The 21,480-nt window shown below is 40.5% G+C and overlaps 1 protein-coding gene across 2 annotated transcripts; it reads right to left on the bottom strand.

Annotated features, from left to right (window-relative positions):
* Positions 1–857: 857 nt before the first annotated feature.
* On the bottom strand, positions 858–21,354 carry LOC148890055 (sortilin-like). Of its 2 annotated transcripts, XM_089010954.1 has the most exons (20): positions 21,039–21,354; positions 12,399–12,461; positions 11,125–11,198; positions 10,926–11,028; positions 10,424–10,585; positions 10,187–10,260; positions 9,228–9,277; positions 9,025–9,152; positions 8,800–8,944; positions 8,511–8,666; positions 6,885–6,997; positions 6,695–6,797; positions 6,454–6,622; positions 6,186–6,370; positions 5,920–6,109; positions 4,614–4,730; positions 4,332–4,440; positions 3,018–3,130; positions 2,805–2,937; positions 858–2,714 (listed from the first exon to the last, which is right to left on the bottom strand). In XM_089010954.1, exons 1-20 carry the CDS (start codon positions 21,273–21,275, stop codon positions 2,700–2,702), a joined length of 2,439 nt encoding a protein of 812 aa, XP_088867080.1. In that variant the 5' UTR covers positions 21,276–21,354; the 3' UTR covers positions 858–2,699. The 2 variants fall into 2 exon arrangements, with proteins under 2 accessions (XP_088867080.1, XP_088867081.1); XM_089010955.1 differs by lacking the exon at positions 21,039–21,354 and having other exon boundaries at positions 10,926–11,023.
* Positions 21,355–21,480: the final 126 nt, after the last annotated feature.

Here is a 21,480-nt window from a genome sequence, read left to right as displayed (position 1 = left end):
AAATATTTTTGCATTTTACGTTATTGTACTCATCTCTGTGTAAACTCTCAGTCGTACAGGAGTGGTCCATCGATGAAAATGTTTCTTCAGCCGTCATCTGTACTTCTTTGAAGGTGTCGGACGTTTCGCTTCTTATCCAAGATGCTTCTTCAGCGAATTAAAGTCTTACTGGTAGTTTCGGCCCTATATATATATATCCCTTCGTCATCTAACTGAAAGTTTGCTGGTAGCTCTGGCCCTATATAGTGTATACATCCCCACTGTCCAGAGGTGGTGGTGCCAGACCTCTGCTATGATAGGTCACTGCGCTAAGGTTATTGTAGTCATCTGCTTTTTTTGCTTTGGTTTTAAATTAATTTCATTCTTTGTCGGTAAACGCCTTTAAATGTTACCCTCTTAATTAGCACTTACTAAGTGCAGCACATTTGAGTTGCACCCCTCACGGAATCAGACGGCTTAAGAACTCTAATTCACAAATTAACATTGACTATATGTACAGTAGTGACACTTGACATTTCACTAGTGTTGGCGTCTGTTGGCGCGTGAACACGCAGCGGCTCCCCTCTCCCGGCAAACTGGCGTTTTCATGTTTATTATGTTTGTTAAAGTCATTATAAGTGCTTTGCATGCTGGGTCCGAGAGGACAGTAATTTCATCTGTGCTGTATGTCATGCATATTAGCATATTTGACAATAAAGCTGACTTTGACTTAAGTATAAATTGGTAGATTAATGAATTTGAACTGTGTTCACCGTCTTTGTATGACAAAATTTACTCCATATACAGCACCATGTATGGAGCAATGGCTTCTAAAAATAGGTGTGACCAAACAAAAACCGAGCACAAAATGTATTTTAAAGAGACATTTATTTCATCAAGATTATCATTTTTAAAAAGACATACAAATATTAACCAATCTGCACGATGAGAAGAAATGTTCCATTCAAATATGCTTCCTCACTGGTCTTATCACAGCAATGTCAAGAAAACATGACGGTTTTAATTCAAAGAGACTAAAAGAAGCATGGTCCGTGATAAGCATTATGTATGTGGCAAAAACATTTTTTTTTCACAGATGTGTAGATACAGTACAAAAATATTGATAATGAACTCCAGTAAATACCTGTTGAGTATATGGAGATATTAAGAATGTGTAGTTGCTCTCATACCTGACAAACAGTCCTTGAGAATATGCCTGCCTATAAGGCCAATTCTACAGCATATAGCTTATCTGCTGGGATATTAACCACCTATGCTAGAAGAGACAAGCCTGCATGTTAAGTTTCAGCACTTACTATGAGAAGATGTACTTATTATATCAAAATATATACATATACACTATACATGATGAAGTGTGCCAGTATGTATAACACCAAAAACAGTTGAGACTTGCTGATCTTTTTTTGTCCCTGCATCCACTTTCATATCATGATATATCATTGATGTGGGGAAATATAAAATACACAACCATATCCATCTAAGTATAGATAGATAGGTATACACAGTATAACAATAAATCGGTATGTTTTCTTTAAAAAATCACTTTCAAGTAACGTGCTTGCGCTAGTATTGCCTTCGTGTTAATTGCTAGGCTATGGTGGATATATCTCTACAATTAGAAAACATAACCATAAAAGTGCTTTGGCAATTAATTCAAGTCTTATGTTTTCACTGTACAAAAAGGGGAGCAAAAATAGCTGACGCTGTGATTGCATTATCAAGGCTCAAAGAACGATTGATTTTAATATTCCTTCCAAACTTTATGCCGGACTGGCACACCAGCATATTTTTCTTCTTCCCGTTTCTGTACCGTATTTAATTGCATTGCTAGAGGAACCTAAATAAGATATTTGTGTAGTTTAATATTGGACTAACTGGACATGACATTTTTGCGGACATTTTGGGTAATTCATTGTAAAAATATATATTTAGTAGTTTTAAGCTTCATACAACACAGGCAAACAGTGTGCGCGAAAAGAGTGACATCTAAAGTGCATCCCCCAATGTGATTATTTCCATAGCTCAACTGTCTTCGGTCAAAAGTGAAAAATGAAGACACACTGGGAGAGGACAATTCAATGCTACTGCTCACAGATGTTATTCAAATCAAAAGTGCTTGTTTTGGGAGGGTAGAAAAAAATGTCAAAAACACACACACACACAAAAGAAACAGCTTAGCTGTCAATAAAGGGGAAAAAAATACTACACCCCACTTGAGGTGGAAATGCACATTGAAACGTCGACTGTACACGACGAAGGTATATTAATGCACACGTTTTAAATGTACAAAATACAAAAATATTTAGAAGGTGGAAAAAGTAATTCTATTTAAAAAATATTCAGTAGCTGTATTCTATTACTTGATTGTTTCTTAACACTGTAAGCTAAAACATCTCAAATACCTCTGAGTGCACAATTTGACACTCCGACATCCTGACAGAAGCAATTGAAGCTCTGTCGGAACTTTAGAGCCTTCCTTTTGTTCTATTCAGAGTCACCCCCCCCCCCCCCAACACCCTCCACATTGGATTAGTTTGTCGCTGTGTTCTTGTCTGTGTGGGAACCTCAATAATGGAATTTTTCAATCCGCTGCTCTTACATCTTCTGGCCACTAGGGGGTAGCAAATACAAATTGTAATCAACATGCGGGACAAGCAGGCATCCATCAATGAGGAGTGGATGGTGTCGAAATGCCCAGCTTATTCCAAGAGGTCCTAAGAGGAAAAACAAAAAAACTCCAGAAAACACTTGAAAAATAAATAAATTCTCCCCAGCCAAAAAAAACTTGACAGTGTGTGAGATACCTGATCTGAATCCTCATTGCTCTGTCCAACATGTGCTCCTGTTTCCATGTACTGGGCGTCAACGTCATCAACTCCTTCTATTTTATTCGCTTCAGCGTGTTCTCTCATGACAGAGTAGCGGTGCACGAGGAATCTGACAAAAACATCACTACATATTAGAGATATGGTGAAAATAACGTTTCCAGGGTTTCAGCGGAAATGTAGCTGACTGACCGTCCACCGCAGACGTATTTCTTGACCGCCCACACGGCCAAGACAGCGCTAATCAGAAGCATGGCGATGACAACCACGGCAATGATCGCCACATTTGACGCGTTGCTTTCAGTCTGACAGAAAGGCGGGAAAGGAATATAAAAACTGACATCTTCAGCACACGTTGCCAACATTTAAATGTAATAAAATAGAATGTAGTTCCGAAATTAGCCACCAGGGGATTTTCCTGTATTTACTGACGCATCTGTCGTAGACTGATACGTAAATTTAAAGGATAACCGACGTCTCCGGACAAGTTGTATCCATAATTTGTAAAATGGCTTCAAATGACTTCTACTGAGCGTATTTTAATAAGATTCCACCAAATATAGCTATATTTTACGTTTTAAGACTCGCACTGAATATTCCGGAAGTCTTGTTTTTGAGTTGGTGACGAGTCCATACGTGACATCACTGAAGGAACGCCCCTGACCGAAAAAAGGACACATTGTAGCAGTCCTTCCATCACGTCAATGCATTTTGCTGCACTTGTTTGATCTGAAAACCTCGTGTTGCACCCAAAAGCCGCCAGAAGAGGGCGTCCAAGCTCCATAGAAGTAATTTATCAGCCTGTGGAAACGGGCTGATTCATTCCTCACAGGGAGCTTGGTCGCCATTTTCTGCCTCTTTTCTGGGACGCTACATTGCAGTCCAGATGCCTCAAAATGACACGGAAGGACTTCTTTAATCGATTGCAAACATGTATGCTTTCATCTTCAGAACTATTTGAATCATATTCAAAACTGGATGTGTAACAAGAAAGCATATTCTGAAGCCATTGTTTTTATTCTCCAGCAATGCAAGACGTCTTGGCGTGACGTCATGAGCTGGGGCGGGACTTTCTGAAAATGCCCAATTCACAGCTCAATTTTTTGCAGATTTTGGACACTTTGAGTCATTTTTATTGGTGTTTTGAATTTGAATACAAATATCATACTGCGTGTTTTGGGTATTTTAGATGCTATAAAATGTTTTTCTGATGTCAGTTAAGAAACAAAAAAGTGACGTCGGTTGTCCTTTAATTCAAAGTATGATATTCATTTGTTTGAAAGCAGCAAGTATCAGGCATCACTAAAGATACCCCCTTGATTTGAAGGGATATATAACAAAAATTAATTTTAACTAAAAAATGAAAGGCTGTCTTTTAGAGTGAAGGCCAGAACTGGTAATAAAATGGATTGTAACAGTGTCACAAGACAACATGCACGATCATCGTGCATGTTGGAGAGAGGACCATTACAGTATTTGATTTTCATTCAAATGAGTGGCACTAACCAGAGAAAATGGATGAAGAGCATTGCTGGTGCACTTCCTCCTCAGGTCAGTCTCCTTTCTTACAGGCTGGAAACCACCAGTACACAGGTCTCCCGGAATCTTCCGGTAACTGAAGGGCAGGATAATAATACAATATTAAACATGAAAACACAATCCAGCCTGATGGATATTTGATGTGAAAAGTTGCTAGTGTCTTTATTGTGGAGACAATGAATACATTTGCAAGTTGAATTATGCTACTGCCCTTTTGCACACAAAAAAACAGCAGTAAGAGAGACTCACCCACTGGTCTGAAGCTCTTCAGTGGTTCCATTGAGACAAAACTCCAAAGGCCGGTTCTTCATCTCCTGCTGCTCCACACACTCTGAACTGTTCTCAGGTCGAAAGTATCCAAAGTCACTAAAGGACAAAGGAGAGAGAGTCAAATGTGTTTCAAAGCAATGATTCTTACATTAGCTCATTCGCTGCCGTTCCCGAATTTATTCAGTAATTGAAAAGCATGATGTGGAGCGCTGTTCCCGAATTTGTTCGGGTTTTATTATTTTTTTCTTGCTTTGCTGATAAAGTGCTGGTCAGACCTCTGACAATGATTTTCCCTCCCACGAGGGGCCAGCATTTGTCTTTTGTACAGCTGCCCCCATTTCAACCTTAGATAACGTCAGACCCCTATATTTTAGGAATTCATGTTTTTTTCCTGATGAAAGAAGAGAGTCTAAGGTTTCTTACTCTGCATTGAATGTTTATGCAGTCCTAAAACTGATTATTCTGTGGATCCTGTAATTTGAGCAAAAATGTCAAAAACCCTGGCACTGGAGTGGACACGTTTGCACATCGTCTGGCATTGAATGAAGAATTCTACAGTGAGAACTTAACTTACAAACTTTTTGTGTTACAAACGTCAAATTTATGAAAATTAAACATTATAATAAGCACTATTTTCATAATACACACCCACCACGGCTGGCGGAGTGATCTTCGGCGGAAGCACACGACCGAACAGCACCAGAGGTTAAGTTACCAACCTTATGGAAGGTGACTCTCCTTCCATAAGCCATCAACCCCCATCAAAAAGGTAAATAAAACTTTATTTTACAGCACAGTTTATTTCTTTAATTACAGTCCTCATGTAATGCGCCTCTTTTTCCAAACAGCAATTCCCTTTGACCTTCGACCTCCAACGCCATTCCATCAAGCCATAAATGACCATCACAAATGTAAATAAAGTGACTTTATGATGCAATATATTTATTATATATTCTATATTATATATTTCTTTCATTACAATACAATAGCACATTTATTATACATAGAATAAGCTATGTTGTGTGTAGTTTTAAGACTTATTTAGTTGAAAAGTATATTTTATGGAAACGCGGGAACGGATTATTCCCATTTTAATGGTTTCGTATGGGATTTTTTTTTTGAGATACACACTTTTCGTCTTACACACTCTGTCTGGGAACCAATTAAGTTCGTAAGTTGAGGTCTCACTGTACTCTGGAAGTTGATTTATTTTATGTGATAAGGTGAGCGCGCAAACTTTGGCTAAAAAGAAAAAAAAATGTCTATAGGAGGCGACATGCACTACCATTGATAATCATCCAGGGTACAAGCGCAAGGAGATAGTCGCTGCCTGCCACTGAAGCGCCTCCCGTTCCAGCAGGCAGAGTCTTTCCTCAAGCGTAGGAAGGTCTCCTTGTAGCCTAACACACAGCCGTCATTGGAGCGGTCAGAGTCAGCAGAGTGCGCCAACCACGGCACGTAGTCCGCGTCGCTACCTGCACGTACAGCGTATAAACAGTCTCGCCCAAGCGCAAGGACCTTCTCGCTCAATCATCTGGCGTAATCACTTACAATCTCGGCTGAGGAGATTCCTGAAGTCAATGGTGATCACCACCCATTTGGTAATGTCATTTCTGTAACCCCACAGGCTGACGTTCAACGAACGGGAACCCGGTTCGCTGTCCATTCCGCTGAAGTGAAAGCGGTCGCTGGTAAAGTTATACGTGCGCCAGCAACGTCCGTCGTCAGTGGAAAACCTGTACGGAAGGGACACAGACGTCAAGTGAAGAGTCGTGCAGTTGAATGCCATTGCTGTGCCGCGTCCCTCCCCCCGCTCTACTTGATTTGATTGACGGGGAAATTGGTGTGCTCCACCGCCACGAGAAGAGCCCCGGAGTCTAATATGGCGTAGTGATGAGGACCAGGAAGGGACAGCAACCACGAGTAGCCGCCATCGTCGGATACGTAAACGTCAGGCATGATAACCGACTCGCCGTCGCCAACGCTGCCTGAAGAGAGCAACGCGTTATGGGAAATAAGAAAATAAACGCAATGTTGAAAATTCTTTGCGAGTCAGATACCATGAGCAAGAATCAGGCCAACTGCATTGGGCTGCGAGAGCGGCAACATGGGGACATTCATCTTCATGGCTGTGCTGAAAGTGGCGTGGATGTGAAGTCTGCACTGTAAAGTAGACAAGTAGAAGCAGAACATGGTTTGTCGGGTGTCGCCTTGTTTGCATTTGAAGGAATCATCGAGCGTCTCGCTCACTCTGTTCGGCCGGTTGGTGGAGGTTTCAGTGTCACAACGGCTGTTTTGTGGTCGACGCAGTATCTGCCATCGCGCGCCTTGGTCGAAGGTGATCATGGTCTCCACTGTTCCATCTACATCACAGGTGTCAAAGTCAAGGCCCGGTGGCCCAATTTGGTCCACCACCTCATTTTATTCGGCCCGCAAAAGCAAATCAAACTTGTGAAATTCTATGATGCTTGTGCAAGTCCGAACCAACATTTCAAATTGTCCCATGTAAACCATAAGTCATGATTTTTTTACTTCAAATTTGAAAACTTGTTATTCATCAATTTGTTGTGCGCTCTCTCTGAAATATGTGGAGGAGATTAAACATTCTCATGGCATCCCATAATTCAAAACGGCCCCCCGAGAGGATATCGTAACTACAATGTGGCCCGCGGCAAAAAATGAGTTTGACACCCGTGGTCTACATAGACACAAGTTCTGATACACATTTGAGTCTTTTATGACAATAATTTAAAGGACAACCGACATCACTTTTTTGTTTCCTAACTGGCATCAGAAAAACGTTTTATAGCATCTAAAATACCCAAAATACGCAGTATGACATTTTTATTCAGATGCAAAACACCAATAAAAATGACTTAAAGTGTCTAAAATCTGCAAAAAATTGAGCTGCGAATAGGGCATTTTCAGAAAGTCCCGACCCCAGTTGGTGACATCACGGCAAGACGTCTTGCATTTCTGGAGAATCAAAACAATGGCTTCAGATTCGGAGAATATGTTTTCTTGTTACTCTTCCAGTTATGAATAGGATTCAAATAGTTCTGAAGAGGAAAGCATACATGTTTGCAATCAATTAAAGAATTTATTCCGTGCCATTTCGAGGCAACATTGGGGGGAAATGTATAACCCAAAAAGAGGCATAAAATGGCGTGCTCCTGTGGTCACCTGTTTCCACAGGCTGATAAATTCCTGATATGGAGCTTGGACACCCTCTTTTGGCGGCTTTTGGGTGCAACACAAGGTTTTCAGACCAAACAATACAGCAAAATACATTGACGTGATGGAAGGACTGCTACAATGTGTCTTTTTTCGGTTAGGGGCGTTCCTTTAGTGACGTCACGTACAGACTCGTCACCAACTAAAAAAACAAGACTTCCTGAATATTCAGCGCAAGTCTTAAAATGTAAAATATAGCTATATGCGGTGGAATCTTATTAAAATACGCTCAGTAGAAGTCATTTGAAGCCATTTTACAAATTATGGACACAACTTGTCCGGAGATGTCGGTTGTCCTTTAACAATTGGTGATAAATATCCAAAAATCCTTTTTTTTAATGCATGCCATTGTAAGATTTTATACAAATCAATATGTATGGTATTCTATTGTATGATATTGTTATAAAAGCATAACCTGTTCCTTTGAGATTCACAAGACAAATTGAAGGGGTGGAAAACTATATTTGAAAGGGAATATTTTACACAATTAATGACACAAATGATTTTGCTGTCTCACTTAAAAACCCAATCCTCAATGATCTTTTTGGGAGGGGGATGAAATCCTCATAAATGTTGTTCATATTTTTTATGGACCTTTTTTATGGACGCCTTGCCACAATGTAATTAAAAGCGCCGGCCTACCCTCTGAAAGTACGCTGGTCATGTAAACACCCCTGAGTGACGCAATGGTGGTGAAGTCAGTGTCACTTCCTGTGGTGGTGTAGAGATGGCGCTCCAGTGACTTGGAGAACACGGTTCCTCTGTCATCAGACACATAGATTGTTCCAATCCCCGAGTCTGGGCGGCACACACAAATAAAACTTTTGGACACAATTCTTTCATTGATTTGGTCTTGTTCTCTCTCAGTTGTGGCAATGTGCTATTACTTTGTTTGTATTAGATCGCAGTTATGAATCTACATTTTTCTGACCTTCGGGGTCATCCACATGCATGAAAATCATGTTTTCATTGGCTGCCAGGATTGAATAAAACTGTTCGTGGGTGACTGCGGGAAGCTGAGCTATGTTCCACACTTCTCCTCCATTCACCGAAACATGGATCACGCGTTCTGTGTCCTACAAAAATAAAAAAGCATGAAAAATACAATTAAACTGTTATGTTTCCAAGAAAAGAGTCAAATGCTGTAGTTGTTCACCTTTCCGGTCATGATCGAAGCAAAAACAAAGCGTCCCCCCAGCACGAACGAATACACTCTCGTTGCAATCGTCTGGAAGCTTTTGCCGTAGTCTATCGTTTTCCTTAACTCCAACATTCCTTTGTCATCTGGCAGATACAAAGCGGGTTTATGAAGCTTTATTTCATGTGTGTGTGTGTGTGTGTGTGTGTGTGTGTACATACTGCATGATCCGTTGTCGTTTGTGGTGAAGTAAATGCTATTTTTTGCACCCCTGCACATGAGAACACAAGAAACAGGATGAAAAGTGAACTTTGGTTTGTCAACATCTTGCAACGTCAGGCAGTTTTCTGCGTTTAAATCACACAGATGAAATTTGTGGTTTCTTGACGGCAAGCAACCATTCCAGGATGGAATCCAAGTGCTGTCAAAAGTATACGCAGAGCAAAGAGAATCAAAGTTTTCTTGGAAATCGAGGGGGGGTGGATAATATCTATAAATTACAAAAAAAATGTTGCTGACTCACGACGCAGTTCAACAGAAGCCTGCGTTGCCTCCCTGGGTACGCTATTTAGAGGCCAAAATGACAGCTGTGGTGAGACAGCGCAATCGCAAAATGCTCCCACAATGCAATGAATACAACCACAGTTTGACACCGCAACCTCATTTTAAATCGGGTCGTAAATGCAGCCATAGTTGGGCAAGCGCTGCAAATTGCGCGCAGCTGGAATAACGATACAAGACAAAAAAAAAAAAACACATACAAACACAAACATGCAAGAATGTCATGAGGAAACCGACTTAGTGAAGACTGCCGCTATGTCAGCGATTGGATGATTACCTTTTTGTTATGCGGCTTTAATCATGCGGGATAAAAATGACAAATGTATAAGAGAAACAAAATAAGTGATACGTCTTATCCATCCTTGAACTCGCCAGACACAAAATTTGGTACATTGGAAGCATTTAGTGGGCAAAACAATCTGCCTGATGAAAAAAGCAAAGAACAATACCAATTCTTAGTTTTTGTTCACATGATCAGAAATGTTAAAAGTCGCCATGTTCATTCTTGTAGTGTATGATTAATTATTCAGTAAATAATTGAGTTCTACTAATATTTATTCAGATCATTTACTGATGTTTGATTTTGTTTCCCTTGTACCAAATGTGTGACAATTCTTACCATCTGACGAGACAAACACTGTCGTGGATCTTCCGCCAGGTGGCGCCAAAATCTTCCGACAGCCACAAATCCAACTGGCAGGAGAAGAAACAGATCATTGTCGTCGATCGTTCAAGTGTCATCTTTTCACGATTCCATTGTGTCTGTCCAACTGTCTTATAAATGCGAATCCATTAAAATCATTGACCCCATTGAGCGCTCGTGTTTCAATTTAACAGCAGATGAAGTTGCTCCTACCCTGATGCTGAGAGTTAGAAGTACGTTGCAGTCTCCGGGGTTGTACAGCATCTGAATTAATGGCTCAAAAGGTAGTTCTGATGGTTCAAAAGTCCGGCCAAAGTTCCTCGAGCGAAATAGTAGAAATCCTTCAATTTGGGACATATCGGCCGTCAGGATCACCTGAAAGAAAATGTGCAAATAAAGTGTGTATTTCAACATTTTTTTTTAATTAAAATACATATTTTAGGTGGTTTGTTTGTTCATTTACATTAATATAGAGTACAAACATTAACCATTAATTGTAACCACAATAAAAACAACAACCAGTCGTTTCATTAGTATCAAAATTGAGCATTTTTTAAAATCAAGCTAAAGGCCGATTTTTGAATAAAGTTATTATCAGATTGCATCAATTTTTCCATGTAGTGTATACCTAACAAAATGTCCAATAGTTACTTAGCCAAGATTTCAAGCGATTCAAAAATCCCAAAATGAAAAAAAAAAAACTTTGGACAAGCACCTTTCCAGAATGATCTGGACTGACAGCAATTCCAAACTCTGTCTGGATGTAAGTGTGGTTGATCAGATGGGTCACATCACTGAAGGTCTTCCCGTAGTCTTCACTGACACAGACACAAAGATGCATTCGATTCATGCAGTTATGGGACCGAAAAATAAATGAACCAAATAATTCCTGAGTGTCCATATTTAGGGCTCACCTCCTGTAGAGGTTAGACTGGCCAAATCGCAACATGAAAAAAGGCATCTGGAATGTGGTCAACACCAGGATCACCTGTCAGGAGAAAAAAAAAAAAAAACATCTGGCAACATGAGTGACAGGTCCAGATTGGAAACGGTAAATGTTGCGGGTGAGCTGAGTGACACAAAGAAGCGAGATGATCGGGAAATAAAATTTGAAGTGAATTGCGATGTGATGTAAACGCTCACCACATTACAACTAAAGTGATCACATATTACAGTGAGTGAGAGAGAGAGAGAGAGAGAGAGAGAGAGAGAGAGAGAGAGAGAGAGAGAGAGAGAGAGAGAGAGAGAGAGAGAGAGAGAGAGAGAGAGAGAGAGAGAGAGAGAGAGAGAAAGAGAGAGAGAGAGAGAGAAGAGAGAGAGAGAGAGAGAGAGAGAGAGAGAGAGAGAGAGAGAGAGAGAGAGAGAGAGAGAGAGAGAGAGAGAGAGAGAGAGAAAGAGAGAAAGAGAGAAAGAGAGAGAGAGAGAGAGAGAGAGAGAGAGAGAGAGAGAGAGAGAGAGAGAGAGAGAGAGAGAGAGAGAGAGAGAGAGAGAGAGAGAGAGAGAGAGAAAGAGAAAGAGAGAAAGAGAGAGAAAGAAAGAGAGAAAGAAAGAGAGAGAGAGAGAGAGAGAGAGAGAGAGAGAGAGAGAGAGAGAGAGAGAGAGAGAGAGAGAGAGAGAGAGAGAGAAAGAGAGAAAGAGAGAGAGAGAGAGAGAGAGAGAGAGAGAGAGAGAGAGAGAGAGAGAGAGAGAAGAGAGAGAGAGAGAGAAAGAGAAAGAGAGAGAAAGAAAGAAAGAAAGAAAGAAAGAAAGAAAGAAAGAAAGAAAGAAAGAAAGAAAGAAAGAAAGAAAGAAAGAGAGGGAAAGAGTAGGAAAGAGAAAGGGAGGGAAAGAAAGAAAGAAAGAAAGAAAGAAAGAAAGAAAGAAAGAAAGAAAGAAAGAAAGAAAGAAAGAAAGAAAGAAAGAAAGAAAGAAAGAAAGAAAGAAAGAAAGAAAGAAAGAGGTAGAGAGTGCGAAAGAGAGAAAAAGAGAGAAAGAGAGTAGAGAGAGAAAGAGAAATAGAGAGTGAGAGAGGTTGAAGTAGAGGTACGGAGAGAGCGAGAGAGAGAGAGGTAGAGAAAGAGAGAGGAAAAAAGAGAAAGAGTGAGGTAGAGAAAGAAAGAAAGAGAAACGGAGAGATATTTGTGTTCAACACTGAAGGTTTGTTCCACTGCCCACTTGATCAACCGACCGGCGGCCACGAAAGACTCACCCCTGTTTCATCTCCCACCCAAGCAAGTGACAGGGAGCCCATGGTCTTCACTTTGAAATTAAACTGAAGGAAGAAAAAAAAAAAAAAAAAAGGACAGAAATGGACAGTCATCATTTATGCAAAACATTTCACGTACGTCGGAACATGTGGACACTTTCCATTATAGCCCAGCGAGAACTGTCCTGGCTGGACATATTTGTGGAATTGCTGTCAGTGTGTGTGCGTACTGCGACCTACATTCAACTAAATGACAAAGCTGGAGCCAGACAAGGAAACAATCGCTTATGTCCCAAGCACTGCGGAAACAAAGACACACTCACGCGGTCCTCGCAGCAGGCTGTGCCGATGACTGTGACGCGAATGTAAATGTTTACTATTCCAATATTTGGTTCGAGAGTGGCTTATAGTTAGTTCTCTGAATCCAAAGCTCCTTCTTACATAACATACTGAGTAATGACCATCTTGGCAACTAACAATGTCCCAGTTTACTCATCCAGAGTTGCCTTTGAGTGTTTGGGGCGATTCAAGCAACAAGTCTGGCAATGTCCCCCCCTCCCCCCTTTTTTTTTTTTGCTCTAGTAATTGGCATTTTCTTACTTTTGAAGGTAGGCAACAAAGTATATAAAGTGGTTGGGCACGATAAGCCATACGCCAAGGTCTGTCGGACGGAAAAGGGCATGCAAACAGTCCCGATGCAAAAGAATGGATGTTAGGGCGCGGAAAATCCTACTGGACCCTCCGCACCCTGCCCACCACCTTTTCCAGCTACTCCCCTCAGGGAGGCGCTACCGATCCATGCGCACCAAATCCAGCAGACATTTAAACAGCTTCTTCCCCCAAGCCATTAACTCTTTGAACTCTTTCAACAGTAGCCAAAATGGAACTGTATAGTGCCACTTAGCAGTTTTTTGTTGACGACGATACTAGTGCACCGTGTTATACCGGAAACAAATTCCTTGTGTGTTCTACATACTTGGCAATAAAGATGATTCTGATTATTTCCCATCAGAAAATCAGAAAACCTTTATTCGTCCCACAATGGGGAAATTTCATAGATGGCGCATCACCACGTTCATTGTTCCAAGTGTCATTCAACTGAGATCACCTCTCAATAGTAACACATAGGGGTCATGTAAACTTCACAAGCCGTGAAAAATCAATAGCTTAGCAGAACCCCCCACCCTTGTGTTCAAATCAATGTCAACGGACATGGGTGTCCAAGGATTCAATTAAATTTCTAAATATTTTACTTTTATGGCTCTCTTAGTCAAAAAGGTTCCTGACCCCTGCTCAAAAGGGAAAGTATTATGAGTACTATAACTGCACATTTAAGGACAACTAACACCATTTCTTTGTTTCCTAACTGACATAAAAAAAAAACGTTTTATAGCATCTAAAATACCCAAAACACACAGGCTGATATTTTTAGTCAAATGCAAAACACCAATAAAAATGACTTAAAGTGTCCCAAAACTACTTCAAAATGACCTCAGAAAGTTTACATTTCAGAAGGTCCCGCCCCCTTGTTCGTGACGTCACGCCAGGACGTCTTGCCTTGCTCGAGAATCAAAACAATGGCTTCAGATTCGGAGAAGATGCTTTTTTTGTCACTCATCCAGTTATGAATATGATTCAAATAGTTCTGAAGATGAAAGCATAAATGTTTGCAATCGATTAAAGAAGTCCTTCCGTCTCATTGTGAGGCATCTGGACTCCAATGTAGCACCCAGAAAATGCACAAGATGGCGCCCAAGCTCCGTTGGAAATGGGCTGATTTGACTGCTGGGAATTTGTGTCAACTAGTATCAAATAGTAGTCTTGGTGCAACACACAACGATTCACCATCGCGTTATTTATGTTTTTTTCCTTCTAATTTTCCCATCAATACGGATCAACACGAAATACAATACATAAATACATTGTGTGTCGCTTTCTCGGTCAGGGGCGTTCCTTTAGTGACGTCACGTCAGGCATCGTCATCAACTCGAAAACAAGACTTTCTGAATATTCAGTGCGAGTCTTAAAAACTAAATTATAGCTAGACGTCGTGGAATCTTTGTAAAATACGCTCAGTAGAAGTCATTTGAAGTGATTTTACAAATTATCGACACAACCTGTCCGGAGGCATCAGTTGTCCTTTAAGGGTCATGAACTAAAGCCATCTTGACCAACGTTCCTGTCCGATGCTCTTCACACACGTTTTACATTGAACCAGCAGGAACTTTTACAAGGTGGCTCAGCTGGAAGTCTCCATCCCGCAGTGACAATTTCACCAGCTACATTCTACTAAAAGCCAAACAATGCAGATTCGGAGTGGACAAACTGTCAAATAAGCTTCAATCCAACCATTTGATTGACAAAATATAACTAAAAAAAAATTAAATACCCGTAGTGCGACACAGAACACAACGACTGCTTTGGCAATGGGAAGGCGCCTGATGGAAGTCCTCCGACAGAGGTCAGACGTTGACACAATGAGCACTTGTTCCCGCCCGGTCTGATCGTTGACCTTTGCGCTCCCACCCCCCCCACTCCAATGTTTGCGCACGTAAAACATCAGAAGAGGAGGTCAAATACCGGCCTCTGATCTAACACGCCGACGCACTCAAGTTGGACCACATCACACAAAAGCAGGACGGGGTGCACTTGTGTAAGATCACACAAAAAAACATCTGCGCAAACCCCGACGGTAAAATTGCTTCTTTCAAAGTCTTAGTGATGAGGTTTCATTCACAAAATATGAAACGATCTCAATCTTCATTCATTTAAAGGACAACAGAAATCACTTTTTTGTTTCCCAACTGACATCAGAAAAACATTTTATAGCATCTAAAATACCCAAAACACGCAGTATGATATTTTTATTCAAATGCAAAACACCAATAAAAATGACTTAAAGTGTCCAAAATCTGCAAAAAAAATGAGCTGCGAATTGGGCATTTTCAGAAAGTCCCGCCCCCCTTTCGTGACGTCACGCCAAGACGTCTTGCATTGCTGGTGAATCAAAACAATGGCTTCAGATTTGGAGAATATGCTTTCTTGTTACACATCCAGTTATGAATATGATTCAAATAGTTCTGAAGAGGAAAGCATACATGTTTGCAATCGATTCAAGAATTTATTTTGTGCCATTTTGAGGCAACATTGGGGGGAAATGTAAAAGAGGCAGAAAATGGCAACCAAGCTCCTGTGAGGAATGAATCAGCCCAGGCTGATAAATTCCTCACATGGAGCTTGGTCGCCTTCTTCTGGCGGCTTTTGGGTGCAACACGAGGTTTTCAGACCAAACAAGTACAGCAAAATACATTGACATGATGGAAGGACTGCTACAATGTGTCCTTTTTTTTCGGTCAGGGGCGTTCCTTCAGTGACGTCACGTCCACCAACTCAAAAAATAGACTTCCGGAATATTCAGCACGAGTCGTAAAACGTTAAATATAGCTATATGGGGTGGAATCTTTGTAAAATACGCTCAGTAGAAGTCATTTGAAGCCATTTTACAAATTATGGACACAACTTGTCCGGAGATGTCGGTTGTCCTTTGAATCTACATATCAGTCTATGACAGATGTGTAAATACAGGAAAATCCCTTTAAAAGACAAACGGACGTCGTCTGGTGATCTGACTTTTAGCGCACTGACGACTATCAATTAAATTGAACAAAAGAACAACTTTTCAATCCTCTTTCCTCCTCTCAATCCTTCTCCTTTGCGTGCAGCTCCAACAGCTGGCTACTACCCAGCTTCACCTCTCCACTGCACCCCCTTCCAGCCACCCCCATTCACCATTTTTTTTTTTCAGCCAAAAGGGATAGACGACAAGCTCAGAGTGAAAGGACGAGGCAACAACACAAAGAAGAAAAAAAAGCATGACTAAAACAGCCAAAGTCCTTTTTAATGAAAACCACACAAAGTCAACACTCGCAGGGTGAAATGATTTCACGATTAAGCGAGAAAATTTGAAACGGTTGGTAGTGATGTTTGAATTTCAAATGACTTTATTATTACTACTGGAACCATTAAAAAAATCCATTTCAGGACGATATTAGCATATTTAGGGGAATGTACACAGCTGCCAACTTGGTACTTCGTCTTGACAGTCCACCCCCACCCCCCAAAAAAGTGACTAGCAACAAATCTAGCGCCTTTTTATAGTGTTCACAAGGACTTTTTAAAGACTCTTGAGCCTCCCTTCCAGATGTTGCCATTGCGGGAGCTCTTCACCTCCTCTGCTAGTGAATCCCACTCATCCTCAACAACATTTTTTATTGCCGGCTTTATAACCTCGTGATTTTCACGTTTTTGGAGTTTCAGTGGAGTCACAGCGCGCCGTCTTATCGTCATCTTCATCGTTTTGTGGCAATTAGTGATCTCAGCTGTTTCTGTTTTCGATCAGTCTTTTCCTTGTCTGGGTTTTACGGCAACATCAAACGTGTTTGATAACATCGCAAGTCTGAAGGTCTTTGCGGTAAGCACGACACAATCGACAAACAAGAGATGAGCTGCATCCAAACCAGAAGCAGAAAAATTAAACCAAAGCCATGCCATCATATTGAATAGCTTGAGTTAGTTCTTTTTTTTCCTCTACAAACCACTGCATCCACAAGGTTAGCTGGAACCAAAAGCAGAAATATTAACTCATTCACTACCATTCCCAAATTTATTCAGGAATTGAATATATGACGTGGAGCGCCATTCCTGAATGTATTCGGGTTTTGGATTTTCTTGCCGGGATGACAATAAAGCGCTGGTCAGACCTCTGGCAATGTTTTTCCCTTCCATGAGGGGCAGCATTTGCCTTTTGCATAGCCACCCCCATTTTCAAGCTCAGATAACTCCAGACCCATATACAGTAAAGCCTCGTTATATTGATATCGGTTGTATCGATAGTACTGCTTATTACGATACTATTTCTATGAACGCAAGGAGAAAATTTACATGCCGCAGGATCGGATATATCGATACTCCGGTTATATCGATATTTTTTCAGACTCCCGAGAATATCGATATAACGAGACTTTACTGTAATCAAAATCAGAATAGGAAAACCTTTATTCACCCCACAATGGGGAAATTGGCAGTCCACAGCAGCAATTTGAAAGGGGATGGGGTGGGGGTGAAAGGATAGAAAACAAGATATTCTAAGCATAACAAAATAAAAATGTCAACTGTATACTCTGCAAATGTAAATGTGCAAAACCATTTCATAAAAGAACTGTACATAGTGCAAGTATCTTCGGAATGAACTCTTTTTTTCTGATTAAATAAGAGTCTCAGGTTTCTTACACTACATTGGATGTTTATGTCGTCCTAAAACTCAATATTCTGTGCGTCCTGCAATTTGAGTAAAAATGACCTGGCACTGGAGTGGACACATTTTTGCACATAATCTGGCAGTGAATGAGTTAAAATGGTGGTGAATCCAGGTTTTCAGGACATGGGGCAGTTTTCAAGACCCTCAATTCAAGTCAGGCTACTGGATGAATGAACGAATGAATGATTCATTGTCTGTCGATTTTGTGGGTTCGTGCATGCATGAATATTTGCTTTGGTTTGTGTTGTGTCCGATTGTCAATGTCAAACTAAAATACCACCGTTTACTTTTCTTTCAGTGAAACCATGAGAATGACGTTCACTCATGCAAACTTGTGTGACGATGGATGTGTGCAGCTCTGAGAGGTTACCATTCACAACTAAAAATGTGATTGACTGGGGGTGTTGTGTGCACAACACATTTTCTATCCATACACACAATAGCACCAAACATTCCTCTGGACATCGAGGCTGATTCTTTTTTATTTTTATTTTATTTTTTCACAGACGTTGGAAGCAATCATGAAGACCGAAGCTGTTCAGTTGGTTTTGGAAGGACAATGAATACCACCGTGTTGTCTTTTTGTCTCGCTCTTTCTTCCAAGAACCTCCAATTACCAGACCGCGGGAACGTTTGTGTTGTCAAAACGCCATGCACCATCGCTACTTGGCTGTTAATGGATGTGGTCTGGACCATAGTTTGCCAACCAGTATGCCGTGAGCGATCCAACTGTGTGCTGTGGCAAATTGACAAATTTCACTGAATCTGTGAAAACATTTGTGTATGAATAATAAATACAGTGGCGGACCGTCAAGGCCTAAAATATCTTAATCAAGGACTAATATTACTTATATTTCGTCCATAAATTCTTATTAAATAATTCCAAATTGTCTTTCAGCTTCCTTTCATTGCTTTTCCCCTTTTGCGCTGCTCTCAGACACGTGTTTTCGTCCTTAAGCATTTAACCAATCACATTTAAGCCATCATTTGTTACCAGGGTCAGAAATCGACCTGGACGCCTTCACAATCAATCCTGCGGGCCCTGTCGCATCAAATGTGTCGATCAAACTGCTGCTCTAACCAATCAGATTTCGAATTGGCAACCCAAAAGGGATAACAACGCCTTCTTGAAGGCGCTGATCAACGTCAGAGTTGATTGGCTAGTCACTAGCCAATCATTGTTTGGCTAGTGAAAACTGCTCTGATCACAAGCCGCTAGTGACAAGAGCATACTGGCCAGAGCTAGCACATTGTATCGTCGCGAGCTGCATCATCAAATATATATATACATACATACACATATATATATATATATATACATACATACACATATATATATATATATATATATATATATATATATATATATATATATATATATATATATATATATATATATACAGTAAAGTCTCGTTATATCGATATTCAAGGGAGTCCGAAAAAATATCGATATAACCGGGACCACAATGGCTAAAGGAGCAGAAGAAATGGGTTTGGTTGGAGATTTACTGTTAAAGCCATTTTTCACTTTAAGAAAAAAATGGACATCATTAAGAAAGGTCGTTCAGTTATTTCCTGGTGAACGGTAACCTCTAGTGGACTTTTAGTAAATCACACCACACTTTTTTCAGTCTGGATTGCACTACTGAAGGCCTAGCGATGAAATCCACGGCCCACCAGGGAATAAATAATATATCTTTGTCCCTCTATTCATGCCAGCAAATTGTAGTGACAGACGGAACAAATAGTGATTTAGTGATATTTTTTTTTCAAAGCCCTGGCTCAGTAAAGATAGTGAAATCCCAGTGCAGTGGATAAAATTCTATATTCGAAAAATATACTAAAACAAATTGGTAAAATATCTTTTTGTGTTTTACACCTTTGACTCAAATCAGCGTGAGAGAAATTTCTGGTTTTATGGTGATAATCACACCACAGATAAAATTCTCTCTCTCTCTCTCGCTGTCCTCATCCATTTCCCAATCCACTTTATCCTCACAAGGTCCACGAGGGTCCTGGACCCTATCCCAGTAGTCTTTCGAGAAGTCCCCCTAAACTGGTTTCCAACCAATAGCATGGCGCTCGTAGAGGGACAACTAATTACACCTTGAGACAATTCAGTGTTCCATTCACCCGCCACACATTTTTTTGGACAGCGAGAGGAAACCGAAATACCGGAAGAAAACCCATAGGCATGGGGAGAACATTCAAACTCCACAGGGGAAGTCGACCCCTTAGCTTTAACATGTTAAATAAATTAAAACATAATAACTTCAGAGTTACTTTCATCCCCGACTTTTATGTGTGCTGCCCTTGGAAGAAAAAATGTGGACTGTGTGCTTTAATATAATGGCCAACGTATTTCACTACACGAGAGGGTCATATTGTAATGCACAGCTGCGGTTCTATAACGAGCATCATAAATCTTATTGTTTGATTAATTGCAAGTGGGTGAAGACTGCCTGGGAAATTTCCAAGCACTATGCAGCCCAAACGTTTGATAAATATTATGTTTTCTTAGATTAAAAGCAATCATTAATGGGTTCGTTTGGAGTTAGGTATTTTTCAACATGCTCATAATCACATAAAAAGCTATCGTGATTGTTTGGAGTGTGTTCTTTCACTTCTCATGCGGTGAACTACATCTTTTAGAAACTTTCCTCGGTATTGAGAGGAAAGGGAAGCAATGTGTTTCAATCAAAAAAAAAATCAAAATTTCAATCAAATTTCGCATTGAATCCGAATGTGCAAATTTAACGACAGTTGTCAGTTGTAGTACCACTGATATCAGTGTAAGCAAAAGAGGAGTACAGATGACAAAGTGACACGTTTTATGACAAAGATTCAAGTATCACTAAACGATATCAAATATTCTTTCAATTACAAGTGTTAAGATGGCTCAATTTCAATCTAAAGCCCTGAACAAGGATATAAAGTTCATTTATTTCTAAAAGAAATGTGATAATTTAGTCAAATTCACTTTGGAGTCAATATGTGAGGTTAATACCGTATTCGAAATCTTTGCAGATACACGAGTGTCAAAGCCCCCAGACAGGAATCTCAAAACGTCAATCAATGCATTCATACACATTCGTTTCTTTTAGAATGTTAAACTTCACTGGATTATATTGAATCTCAGTTACATTAATAATTAAATAAGTATTAAACAAGAACAATGAAAATATTGTAGAGACGTAAACCTCATGAAGAGGATAAGAAAAAAATTGCAAATGATGAACTTTACATCGCGTTACTTGCAGATTCGGCGAACGGTCTCGGATTAAGCACAGATGTTTAATTATGTAAAAAAATAGAAAAAGACTTACAGTGTGAGTGTTGTTTAACAGCGCTGACTCGACTCCAGGAAAACTCGGACATGAGTGTTCATTCAGTCCTACAGCGTCGCGTTTCGACCTCTCCAACTTCTCCCATGTGTGTCGCTCCTCATCACCACTCAACTCCCTCGGCGGCCTACCCACAAACGACTTTTGTTCAGCGTGGAAATGTCTCGCCAAGACGCACGCAAACAAGCTCCACGTGAACACGCAAGTCGCAGAAAGCATGTTGAAAATCAACTGGTCAGTTTTGCTTGAGTTCCCTTATGGTACCTCATTAATACAAAACACTGACTCCTCGTGCCGCCCCCCCCAGAACGGATCTTTCATTATCGTCCCCTCCACGCCGACGCGTGATTGGCCAGGACAAGAATAACCTGAATTTTCATTGGACGTCAGGATTCTTCCTCTACGAGGCAATATCAGAGCTTTC

Source organism: Hippocampus bargibanti, linkage group LG12, assembly GCF_051943395.1.
Source record: "Hippocampus bargibanti isolate YZ-2025 linkage group LG12, ASM5194339v1, whole genome shotgun sequence".
Lineage (NCBI taxonomy): Eukaryota > Metazoa > Chordata > Actinopteri > Syngnathiformes > Syngnathidae > Hippocampus > Hippocampus bargibanti.
The sequence above is the reverse complement of the archived record's forward strand: the minus strand, read 5'-3'. Positions and strand labels throughout refer to the sequence as shown.

Excerpts from the sequence above, each read along its gene's own strand:
- LOC148890055 (XM_089010954.1), bottom strand. The coding sequence starts at position 21,275 with ATGCTTTCTGCGACTTGCGTGTTCACGTGGAGCTTGTTTGCGTGCGTC. Across the intron at positions 6,798-6,884 it reads CCACCAACCGGCCGAACAGA|TGCAGACTTCACATCCACGC; the intron begins GTGAGCGAGACG and ends TCTACTTTACAG. Across the intron at positions 2,938-3,017 it reads AAATACGTCTGCGGTGGACG|ATTCCTCGTGCACCGCTACT; the intron begins GTCAGTCAGCTA and ends TGTTTTTGTCAG.